This window comes from Aptenodytes patagonicus, chromosome 7, assembly GCF_965638725.1.
Source record: "Aptenodytes patagonicus chromosome 7, bAptPat1.pri.cur, whole genome shotgun sequence".
NCBI lineage: Eukaryota > Metazoa > Chordata > Aves > Sphenisciformes > Spheniscidae > Aptenodytes > Aptenodytes patagonicus.
Window position 1 is genome coordinate 55,321,173 of NC_134955.1, and position 11,138 is coordinate 55,332,310.

At 43.6% G+C, this 11,138-nt stretch overlaps 1 protein-coding gene across 3 annotated transcripts in view; it reads right to left on the minus strand.

Annotated features, from left to right (window-relative positions):
• LGMN (legumain) overlaps window positions 1-7,291 on the minus strand; it is a 28,526-nt gene extending 21,235 nt beyond the window's left edge. The window contains exons 1-2 of one of the 3 annotated variants that reach the window (XM_076345323.1): window positions 7,219-7,291; window positions 765-946 (exon numbers count right to left, since the gene is read on the minus strand). In XM_076345323.1, coding sequence (XP_076201438.1) covers window positions 765-902 — 138 coding nt within the window. In that variant the 5' untranslated portion in view covers window positions 903-946; window positions 7,219-7,291. Of the gene's footprint in view, window positions 1-764; window positions 947-3,015; window positions 3,092-7,032; window positions 7,193-7,218 lie in introns of those variants that run through there. The other 2 variants (XM_076345322.1, XM_076345324.1) reach the window with 2 other exon arrangements.
• Window positions 7,292-11,138: the final 3,847 nt, after the last annotated feature.

Consider the following 11,138-nt stretch of genomic DNA (forward strand, 5'->3'; position numbering starts at 1 on the left):
AACACACTGGCTTTGACAGCAGCGTCAAAACTCAGGAGTTCCTGTTCCCTTTTCTCCTCTTTCTGCCATTCACTCTGATCCCTGCACCCTGGTGTTCCGCATCCTTGTTGTGCCAACACAACTCTGAGGCCATGCTGTCAAACACAGTGAGCAAACTGATTCAGGTTAAAAAGAACCCCGTTCTGCATATCCTCCACCCCACAAAAAGATACTGTGCGTTTGCAGCCTTCACAGATTTTTCAACTGGAGAGAAGAAAGGGAGTTTTTCATAACTTAAGGAAAAAGAGGAAGACAAATGGAAAGGAACATGCATGTGTCTCAAAATGAGGTTTAATTCAAGACATCACTTGTTCACCTGCAAGTTGGGGTCAGATCCTCCAGCCTAGTAACAGAATATTTAGCCTAAATGATATCGGTCTCCCAGGATGCAGAAGCATGATTAGAGGAAGAATACTGCTCCTCCTGCTAATGACACTTTTCCAAAAGATGAAAGACTGGGCAAAGTTGTAAGCAAAAAAAATTCAAATAGTAGAAGGAACAGTGGAGGAGAATTCTTGGGGTAAGAATGACAAGAATTAAGACCAGGCTGTGAGTGAATCTTGTTTTGAAAACTTCACACACTCCTGGAAGTCTAGAAGTAGAAGCACTTGCCCAATTGACAGAGGGCTGAACTAGTCTAGGCAGCTATCATCTCCCTGTGAGTCCCAGAGCAGGCGTTTTCTGGAGTGTGGCCAGCATCAGCATGTGGGACCAGTGGTCCTTACCTGGTGTCGATAGTTGTACCAGCCGTTCGAACCTGCAACAATCACCACCCAATGCTTGCCTCCATCTTCAGGTTCTTCCATGGGGAATGTGCTGATGCCCAGAGCACAGCCCAGCAGCACAACTGCTTTCAACATCATCTCTCTTCTTTATTTACTCCACAAATGGGAGAAAAAAAAAATCCCTAATGAAGAAGTTTGAGAGAAGTAGATCAGAGGACATCAGTCATAAATAAAACAAACATCAGTAGTATCACAACTAGAAGCTTTTCTTGCTTGTGGGGTTTTTTTGTGTTTTACAGACCATTCAACCCACAGTACAATTTCTGGTCATATCTTCCTTTAGCACCAAGCTGCTACTAGTTACAAGAGTTTTCTGTCAGCTTTCAAATCTGACTGAAAGCAATTCTGAATAGGACAACCAAGTCTTTCAGCTCTCTCTGGTTGTTTTGTTCTATAATAGCTGGTAATGAATAAGCCTCAAATACAGAGCAAGCCTCACTATCAAGTATTTCACAGATGAAACTTTTCCAGATTAATACTATTCTCTTGGTCTCTGCTTATGTAGTTAGAATCATAGAATCACTGAGGTTGGAAAAGACCTCTAAGATCATCGAGTCCAACCGTCAGTTCACTGGTTTCTACTCACTGGCACTTAGCCCATTATTATTGAGTCAAATCCCGGGTGATGTAGGCACAAGGATGCATAGACATGGAGAATTGCTTGGGAGTTGGAAGGCCAGAGTGTCACAAAAGCTCTCTGTGCCCGCAAAGCCAGAGAGGGTGGAGGGAGGCCGTGCCACTGTTCTGCACAAGATACAGCCCTAACTGCTGGGGCTGGGGGGAAGTGCAGACTGTGAAAGCCTCATGCTATTTGTGCAACCTGTTATGCTAGTGGAGAGCAAATGTGAACCAGTACCACATGAAAGACTAGCATTTTCGTCTCTTTTGCACAACGGTTAAGTGTTTGCACAAGGTGCACAGTGAGAGAATCAGGTCTGAGGCTGAGGACGTCAAATTCAGAAAAGCAGAGTCAGAGAGGAGGTTTGAGCCCATGCAGAAATGACCCTTTCTGCTTTCTTGAGAGGACTAGAAGTAGCGTCCCCACTAGTGATCTTCCTGAGCACCTTGATTGCTTTTATAGCACTTTATCAGACAAACAATCTGGCCATATCTAGTCAAAGGCTTGCTTTTGGGGTTTTATTTTTGGGGGTGAGGATTACGTATATTGGTCACAGTCTCAGGTCTGCTGCATCCAATGTATCCTCATAAAGCAAACTCCCTTGAAGAATTGCATGCTCTCGGCACACGCACAAAAATTACATACTTCCTCATGCACTGAGAGGTGGGATTTTACACTGGCCTACTTACAAAAACGTAACGTGTAGTATGGGCCTTTCCAAGACTTGATCTACTGGTCACTAAGATTAAGTCTTGCAGGCAGTAGTATGAAAAAATATATTATATATGTAAAATATATATTTTATATATTTTTATATATATATATTTTTTGAAGTTTTGTTTGTTTTTTTTTTAATGGAGCTAGCACAAAGCAAAGGAAGTCATGTTAGCATATCAGCTCATATTGGAAGAGTTGTTACCACACAGAAAAACTCCAGAACAGGAAGGAAAAGACTGAATCAAAAATTAAGTGCTATGACACTGCTTCTTCCAAAACCTCATTTGAATCTAGGAAACTTATCTTTCAGGAATAAGCCACTCCTGTCACTGCCTGCAAGTGTGAGATTTGGGACCGAAAACAATACATAGTAATTTAACAATTTAGGGTTTGTTGAATTATTAGCTACTTCAGCAGTTAAGCGGATATGCAGGAATAAGCAGAATTTTTATGCAGTTTGATAGACAGTTATAATCTCTCATGTTGAGCTGGAATTGTAAATTCTTGTCATTGTAGTCGCCAGTGACAGGTGGCTTTGTATGGCAACTCTGCCTTGTCTATCTTGTCACTTCTTCAAATGGTTAAGACAAATAACATACTAACGACTGCATTGAAGATATACTGTGTTTACAACATCCACAAAACCAGCCTATTCTGTTGCCTACAGCACAGCTAAGATTCAGACCAAGTTGTTTAAAACTTTTGTAAAGTGCCACAATACACCATGGGCCAACAAGCCTATTCATTCCCAATACTCAGTTTCACGTATATCTAACTCCTGAAATATTAGACAAGAAAAGAAAATCAATGTATTTTAGACAATCTGCCTAGAAATCTCAACTGAGTTTGACTTACTGGAATATGGAGACGAATTTCATGCAAACAGATCCCTCAGAGCTCAGTATCTGTTTCAAGAGAAGGAACTTTCTTCCGTGTTCATTAAAGCATAACTTTTCATTTCTCCAACTTTTCATTTCTCCAACTAAAAACATTTTGTATCTTTCATGTAAATATAAGTAGAGAAAATAAATAGTTCAAATGATTGCTGAAGGGCTGGAGATCCTTTCACATGATGCTTAGCTCTTAAGAGATGTAAATCATTAATTCAAATCCAGGACATATCAATAGAAGCTGTGCTGCTGCCAGCTGTTCACTGGGCCATATAACATGATGGCTAATTTCAAGGCAGACAGGCATCCATCACATGGAAACAGTCACTGCCACCGGCTGTCAGTTACTGATATACCACGCAACAGAGACTAAAGTAGCTTCAGTAAAAATACACTATGGAGTGCTAAGTCCTGAACTGGAAACAGTTTGATGGGACTGTCTTTTCTGATGAGCTCACACTCCAGTCTATACTAACACAGATCTATAGCTCTGAGGACCCCAGCCAGTACCTCTGCACAGGGCCGTGTTGTGCGGGACACAGGTGTATGAGATACCAGCCCTGCATTCTGACTGCAAACAGGCCCACAACAGAAAAACCCAGGGCCAGATCAGGAACAAAGACTTAAGTTATCAAGCCCCTCAGGCAGTTCCTCCATGAGGAATTCAACAGTCTCCCATGTGGTACGCGGATATCCAGATCCTCAGGTTTCTCACTTCTGCTGAGACAAAGTTGTGAATGAAGCAGAAGGCCCAGGAAAAACAAACAAAAACCAAACACCAAGAAAAATTTCCATTGCATTAAAAAACCACATATGTTTTGTCATGGGTTATTTAGAATAGAAGAAAAACTCTTTTATACTAATTAATGACATATAATCCCACTTATCTGTCTTTTCCTATACTATAATTAAATCAAATTAACACCAGAAAGAAGGGGAAAAACCCTAGATATACCACAATGCATTAATAAGCCATGATTAATAAATGCTCAGCTCCCCAAGGTTCTCTGAGCAGCATTTAAAATAGGTTTAAACATTAAACACACGTGCGGTGGGAATAGGTCTTGTTTCCAACTACTTAAAAAAAACCAAACCACCACAAAACCAAAAAAAAACAACCAACCCCCCCATATTTCTGCTTGTTTTAAAGAAAGCCTTTGAGTGCTCAGGCAAGCAATTTAAAAGATTGTGTTCTGGGTTGTGTTGAATGAGTTCTTGACCTACAGTTGAGAAGAGAAAGTTCCCATCACTTGCTATGTTTTCAGGTCATATTCAAAGAGAAACCAGCTCAGCTGACCAGCTTACCACAGGTACATAAAAAGCCTTTTTCTGAAAGCAAGGAATCAAAGATCTGTCACACGCGATCCTAAATGCATGCAGAGTGAGACTACATGGAAGAGCTGAAAATTCACTACAAGATCATTTTAGAGCTTTGGCTGACCCCCAAAAATATGAGATGATTTGATCAGCTCTGCCCAGTCTTTCTGGTAGAAGAGTTAATATTAACTTTGCTTTGGACACCATGTCAGGAAAAAGGCACGTCTCACAGACATAGTGGGTTCAGCATCAGATCTACACATGCAGAACCACAGCATGTACACACACAGGTAGGCTGCTGCGCAGTTTGCAGAGTCCCTGGAAGAAGCATGGCCAGAACTGGGTGGCTCTTGCCAGAACAATTCACTCAGCTCTTAAAACCTGTTTTTCCCGACAGGGATACCTTGACCACTTCCCATTACATGGCTAGCACACATCTCTGACTTGGTAAGAGACGGATGCTTAAGAAAGACTGCATCTGGAAGTGGCCGGCTGCTACTAGAACAATTCTTCTGGTCAACAGCCTGTTCCCTGAGTTCCCAACTTTCCTTTGGGAGAACAGTCCACTAAGATCAAAAATCTTAGAACAACAGGACACCACCCTAAAGAAAGGAGTTTGAGTCGATCAAAGTATTTTCACTAGTGTTTAGAGTGAAGTTGACACTTCGGTAGCTTAAACTCCAAATACCTCAAGCACAGCCTCTAAGAGCTATATAAACAGAAACCATATATCCATTTTCCCTTCATGTGAATTAACAGTAATCTTGGGGAAAAATAACAGTCTTAAGCTAATCAGCTGATCATTCCAGTTTTTCTTGGAAACCTCTATTTCTTTTCAGCTGCTCTTCTTATGACCACTAGCCTTTTAGTTTTCAGAATCAAGTCACAATTCCTTTTCCCACACAGTGCTTGTATATTGCCTGTCACTGTAATATTTAGATGCTGATTTCCACAAAATATGTGACTCACAGTAGCCCTCCTCACAGGAAACTAATGTCTGCAGTTCTCTGTCAGCAATGTTCTGCCTACATGTTGTGCCGGCTGCTATGCAAACTGAGGCACCTAAACCCGTGATTAAGCCCCTGTGGAATTAGTCTGATTTTCTTTATGCACTTGTATGGTAGAAAGAAAAAGTCTTTATCACTGTAAACTCTGAGAAGCTGTATTTTGAAGGAGATTATGGTCTCTGTTGCAAAACAATTCTTTACAAAATCTACTAGTAACCATTTTATGAATCAGCCTAATTTCATTAGAACTTGTAGTAAAATAGTTTAGTATAGCTACTGAAGATGTGTAAGTCACTTTTACTGTAAAAACAAGAATCTGTAATTATGTTAAGTCAGAATGGTTTTAAACATTTTTAAACGTTAAATAAAGGTATTTAAAAGTTATTTTAAATAAAGTTCATTCTACTGTTTGCAGAATTGTCTCTCAGCAGCAGAGAGATGGCACCATTTACCCGGCGGCGGGGGGGAGAATCACTCACGCTTCCTAGGATGGTGACAATCTAACATACCTGGTTTAGGGGATTTTTTTTTCCTACGCACTTCAAAAAGCCCAGGTTCAAATTTGGCAGATCTTAAGGCTTCAGTAAAACTGCTTCTGCTATTTACTTTCATATCTGTCTACAAATATACGAAGCCTCTGCAATCACATTCTGAAGGTAGAAAAAACAGCTACTGCAACACTGCCTGAATAACTTTAATTTATTACATTGCATGATTCAGGGCAGGGGGGCTTGAGGGTAGAGGAATAAGTCAGACAAGGGTAAGCGTTTCTGCTCAACAAACATGGAAATGTTTGGAGTGTGGACAGAATGAAATTCTGGAGAAGCGATTATGCAGAAAGTCTGAGATTCCTGCACTCCACATGTCTTTTACTATGGTTTATCTTAGCATTTCAGATCTTCACTGCAATCTGTGGTTTAACCCCCAAATATAGACACCCAACACAGTGTTGTCCCATCCTAATTAGGAACTAGTGGTGCTACTAACTCGAGCAGACCCTCCCTCATGTTATGGCAAAGTTGTCTACCAGCTATAAATAACCAGCCACGGTGCAGTACCTTTAGGGCATCATCAGCTCTTTGCAGAAAACCCATAAATTCTTACTGCATCGTTTTCCCCCGTTAAAAATGTATTACCAGGGACTAAAACTGTGCTGCTGCTACTGCTTCCCGCCAGACCTCCCTCTTCTCTCCTGTGCCAGCCCTGAGCAATGCCCCTCCGAACGAGCCGCTTTGACTCCTCTACCCGGTGAAGCCCTTTCAGAAGGGCGAGCTCAAATACAGCTCCCGAGCCAGAAAGGCCCCGTGACGGGGGGGACAATTGTGCCCAAACCCCTTTTATTGAAGGCATCACCGACGACGCAGCTCGGCGCTCTGCAGCAATGCCCACAACGCACGGGCGGAACGGCGGGCTGACCGACCCCTCTCCCAGTGTCCCAAGGTGGGGGCGGGGGGGGTCGGTTGTGCAAATCGACCGACCCCGCCGCCCCGCGTCCGCCCCAGCGCTGACTAACGGTCGGGCCCCGAACAGCCCCCGTCAGCCGGGGGACGACGGGGCGCCGAGACGAGCGGCGGAGGCTCGGCAGCCTTCGGAGCCAGTGAGGGAAACCGGCGCCCCTCGGCCACTCCCGGGGAGCCGGCGGGGCCCCGCGTCCTTACCTCGGGCACCTCTGTCGCCGGGGAGCGGAGCGGAGCGGGCCGGCGTCCCCTCACGGCTCCCCTCACTCAGGCGTACCCCTGCCTCCTCCCCGCTGCCAGCCAGCCGTCGGCTGTCATAGAACCCTCCCTGGACAACGCGGTCCCGGTGCTACCCGAGCGCCCAGCACGGCCCCCGCCGGCCCTTACCGCCCCGCCCGCGGAGCTGTCGCCGCCGCTGTGATTGCGGCACGCGCCGTGCGGAGCCAGGCGACCGCGGGCCGCGGCGGGCGGAGACTGGCCCCGGCCAATGGCGGCCGGGCGAAGGAGCGGCCGGACACCCGCCGGGCCGCACTACGTGCCCCAGCAAGCACGGCGCGCCCCCGCACTCAAGGGGCCGCGGGCCTTGCGCGCAAAGCACGGTGGGAGTTGTAGTCCGCCGGCTGGCCGGCGAGTCGCCTGGCGCCGGGTGCAGCTGGGGAGCGTGTCTCGCGTGGTCCGGGGAGCCCGGCTGGGGCGGGGGAGGGTTGGAGGCCGCTGGGAGCTCCCCGGGCCGTACCCCCCCGTGGCGTCGGTGCATGTTGTGCGTTGGGCACAAACGGGCCGGTGACGGCTGTGCTTTCCCTGTCCTCCGGCTGTTTCGGGCAGGATGGAGGCAGGAGACCCAGAACGGGAAGGTGGAGGAATGTGTCAAAGGGTAGTTCATGAAATGACGGAAGAAAACTAATGCCCCAACATCGTCCTTGTGTATTTCAGCCAAGCTGGCCAGCAGAGTCCTGGCTTCTCACTGCAGACTGTGCCTGCCCTTGCTCATGGCCTGCTCCCTGCTGCGCAGGAGTGGCTCAGGTACGGTACAGAAATATGCACATATCAGTAGAGAGAGGCGTTGAGGGGGTTTGGTTATGTAGTACGAAAAAGCCTGAGAAACACTGCTGTAAAATTAAAAAGAAAGAGAAGCAAAGATCCTTTTCGAAAAGTAGAGGCGCATGCTCTTTGCCTAATAAACCATACAGAAAGGAGCACACCGGCTTCCCCCTTGCATGCTATCAGTTAAAAAAAAAGTTTGCATTTTGTTACTGACAAACTATGTTTTTGAATGTCTGCAGAAAGTCCTAGTTTTGCTCTGAGTTTGCCATTTGCGTTATTTGCACCGTCTCATCTTTGCTTATGATCATAAATGTAAAAGGTCATTATGGGTTAATCATCAGTACTTTTCTAGAAGTTGGAGTCCCCAGTAACCTGGCATGCCTCCTGACATAGTCAAGCTGTTAAAATTCGGGTTGGTTCAGAGGTGACCTTTTTGAACTGACAAAGACCATCATGCCGATTATCTAACAGGAATAAACAAGCCCTAAACCTTCATTTCCCCTCAACTTGATTTGAGCTTAGTAGCCACACGGGTTATGCTTATGTTTTGAGTATTATCCTCCAGCCCTAAAAGTTATCTAATATCAGTTAAGAGCATCGCTGACCCATCATCCAAGTCCAAAGGTGTTTTTCATATTGTTTGTCATAGCTGGGCTACATGAGGTAAGTACACCTTGTGTCAGCCATCACTTCTAAAAAGTCTAATAATATCATTGCCAAATAACCTGTCTAGAAATTCTACATTCATTAAACATCAGCAGGATGTTCCTCATTGTGCAAAATAATAGACGGGAAGACCCCTACAGGAATCCTGCACCTCAGTTAAATGTATCAGACAGGTACTAAAGGCACTCAAGTAATATTCAGATTTTTACTACTGAATGCGATTACTTTGATGGTGTTAGAAAGTTAGCAAGCCTTCCTGAATCGGGTGGGAAGTTTGTGTAAAGGAAAGATATGAATGGTGTTGCTGGGTACGTGGGCTGAAGTAAGCAGAGAGATTGCCAAGATACAGTTGTGGGAAGTCTCAAACAGAAGTGGCTAGAACTCCTGCAGCAGGAATCCAGCATGATCCTTGCGGCCACTGCTACCATGGAAGAGAAGAAATGAAAGAAATAATGCTCTGTCAATCACACAAACACACATTTTATGGCTATGTAAACAAATGTACATATAATATTTTTAAAAACAGAAAAGCACATAAAAGCACATAGGTAAAAACATGATGCATTTATGAAACATTTTGCTTCTTGCTCTGACAGCGCTAAAAAGCAAAAGTAGCCATCACCCACATGTCAAAACTTCGACTCTCTTGAATGCAGTTCCACCAACCCGCCAAAGCCACATGCTACAAATGAGAACTAAGACGCTAGCAAACTCTGAAAGTGTTGACCAAATGAGAACAAAAAAAACCCCAAATGTGAAACTTAAAAACTGCAGATAAGGTGGGTTCTTTCTTAATAGTGAGATTTTACCAAGCAAGGAAGTCCTACAGACCGCAAGGCTGCCGTACAGTAAGGGTGGGTAGTTTAGCTCTGATTCTGTTTTGCTAAGAGTACCCTGAGAGGATTCTCACTCCTGCCTCCAACATTGCTGACACCGGGCTGGCTTAAAGTGCTGGCATGGTAGTAGTAGTTCTGGTAAAGCACAGGTTTCCCCAAAAAGGGTTTTCCAGATTTCTGGCAGAACTCTGGAGATGTTTTAACACAGGTATTTATGGTACCATGCCACTAACCTTACAGCTGACGAAATTTGGACTGAAAAATCATTGGTTTTGCTTTTAATCTGCCAGGAAAGGTATTTATAAAAATGTACAGGAAGCCATTCTGGACTGCACGTACATTTCTCCTTTAACAGCATCTGAATAGATCAATACTTTTTTTTTTAATGAGTCAAGGACATTTTTAGCTGGGAGAAAATGGACTGGAATCATGAATCAAGCTCACTTAGGGCATGTATCAGGGAGCAAGATGCAGGAGTTATACACTGGTATAGTAAGTGAATGCGAATCAGGTGACTATTACATTAAAAACCAGCTAATGAACCACAACACTCCCATAAGACTTTATAAATTTTATAGGGAATTTGTTTAAAGAATGTTTTCTACTTCTTGGAAAAATTGTCAGCAAACGTTATTCAATATTTTCAAAGGGAAAGATAGAATGAATCTATAAATATGTCCCATGTGGATGAACCTGGAAAATAAAAGAGAGAAAATTATTTTACTCATTAAAAGAGGATTTTTAAATTACTTGATTCAGTAACAATGTTTAAGAATGAAGGGGGCCAAGACCACACTAGTTATGTTGGATCCAGAGCTGATTAATATACTGTTACTGTGATACCCAAATGTTTATTCAGCCCCTCAACTACAGGTTTGCTCATGCAGTCACTTGTTTCAGGACATTTTAGGCTTTGAAGTGCTTTGCCATATAAATGCCTTTGTATGTTTGCATAATATTTACCAACACAATTCTTGAGTAGGTGAGAGAAAAGGCAATGTCTTCTCTTCCGTCTCCTCTTTAGGGCTTAAAAGGATTTTCCTGAGCCACTCTGTAGCCAGGCAGCACAGTCAGCTGCCCCCAGCCCCAACATGGCAATGAACTGCTTCTACAATATCAACAAGTACTATTAAATGCTGGATTCTTAATCCAAATTTAAGTGATTGCTTATTAGTCCTAGATTGCAGATATTAATGTAATTTTAAGCTTCCTTGACCTATTTTATACATTTTAATGAATGCCTATTCTTTGTAGTTGCGCTAACTTGATAACTAAACAAAATAAGAAATTCTGAAAAAAAAACCCTAGTATGTAGAGATTTGTGGTAAACGAAACAATGTGCTGAGCCTGGTCTTTCAACATCTTCACCAGCAATGAGATTAGATTTGTCAGACTAGTAATGATACATGACTAGCTGCCTTGTAAGGGCAAACATCAGATGTGGTTATCCCATATGTTTCAAAGCGGAAAGATTTAGTTCTCATTTTAGCAAAACTAATAGATTAACAAGGGGGTGATCTTAGCTATCAAATGATTAAAGGAAAAAACAATGTTCATCTTTATTTTGGGAGGAAAATCAGAAGAGACTTACATGAAGTGACCTTCATTCCGAAAGAGAGTTAATGGCAGGCATATCATCATGGAGATAAACTGCGATTCAGCGAGTCTGGGAGCCAGAGGGATTCAGAGGTTTAGTTCACTTACATTACTAGGGGAATATATACACATACATTTTGAGAAGGAGTGAGGGAAAACCTTATC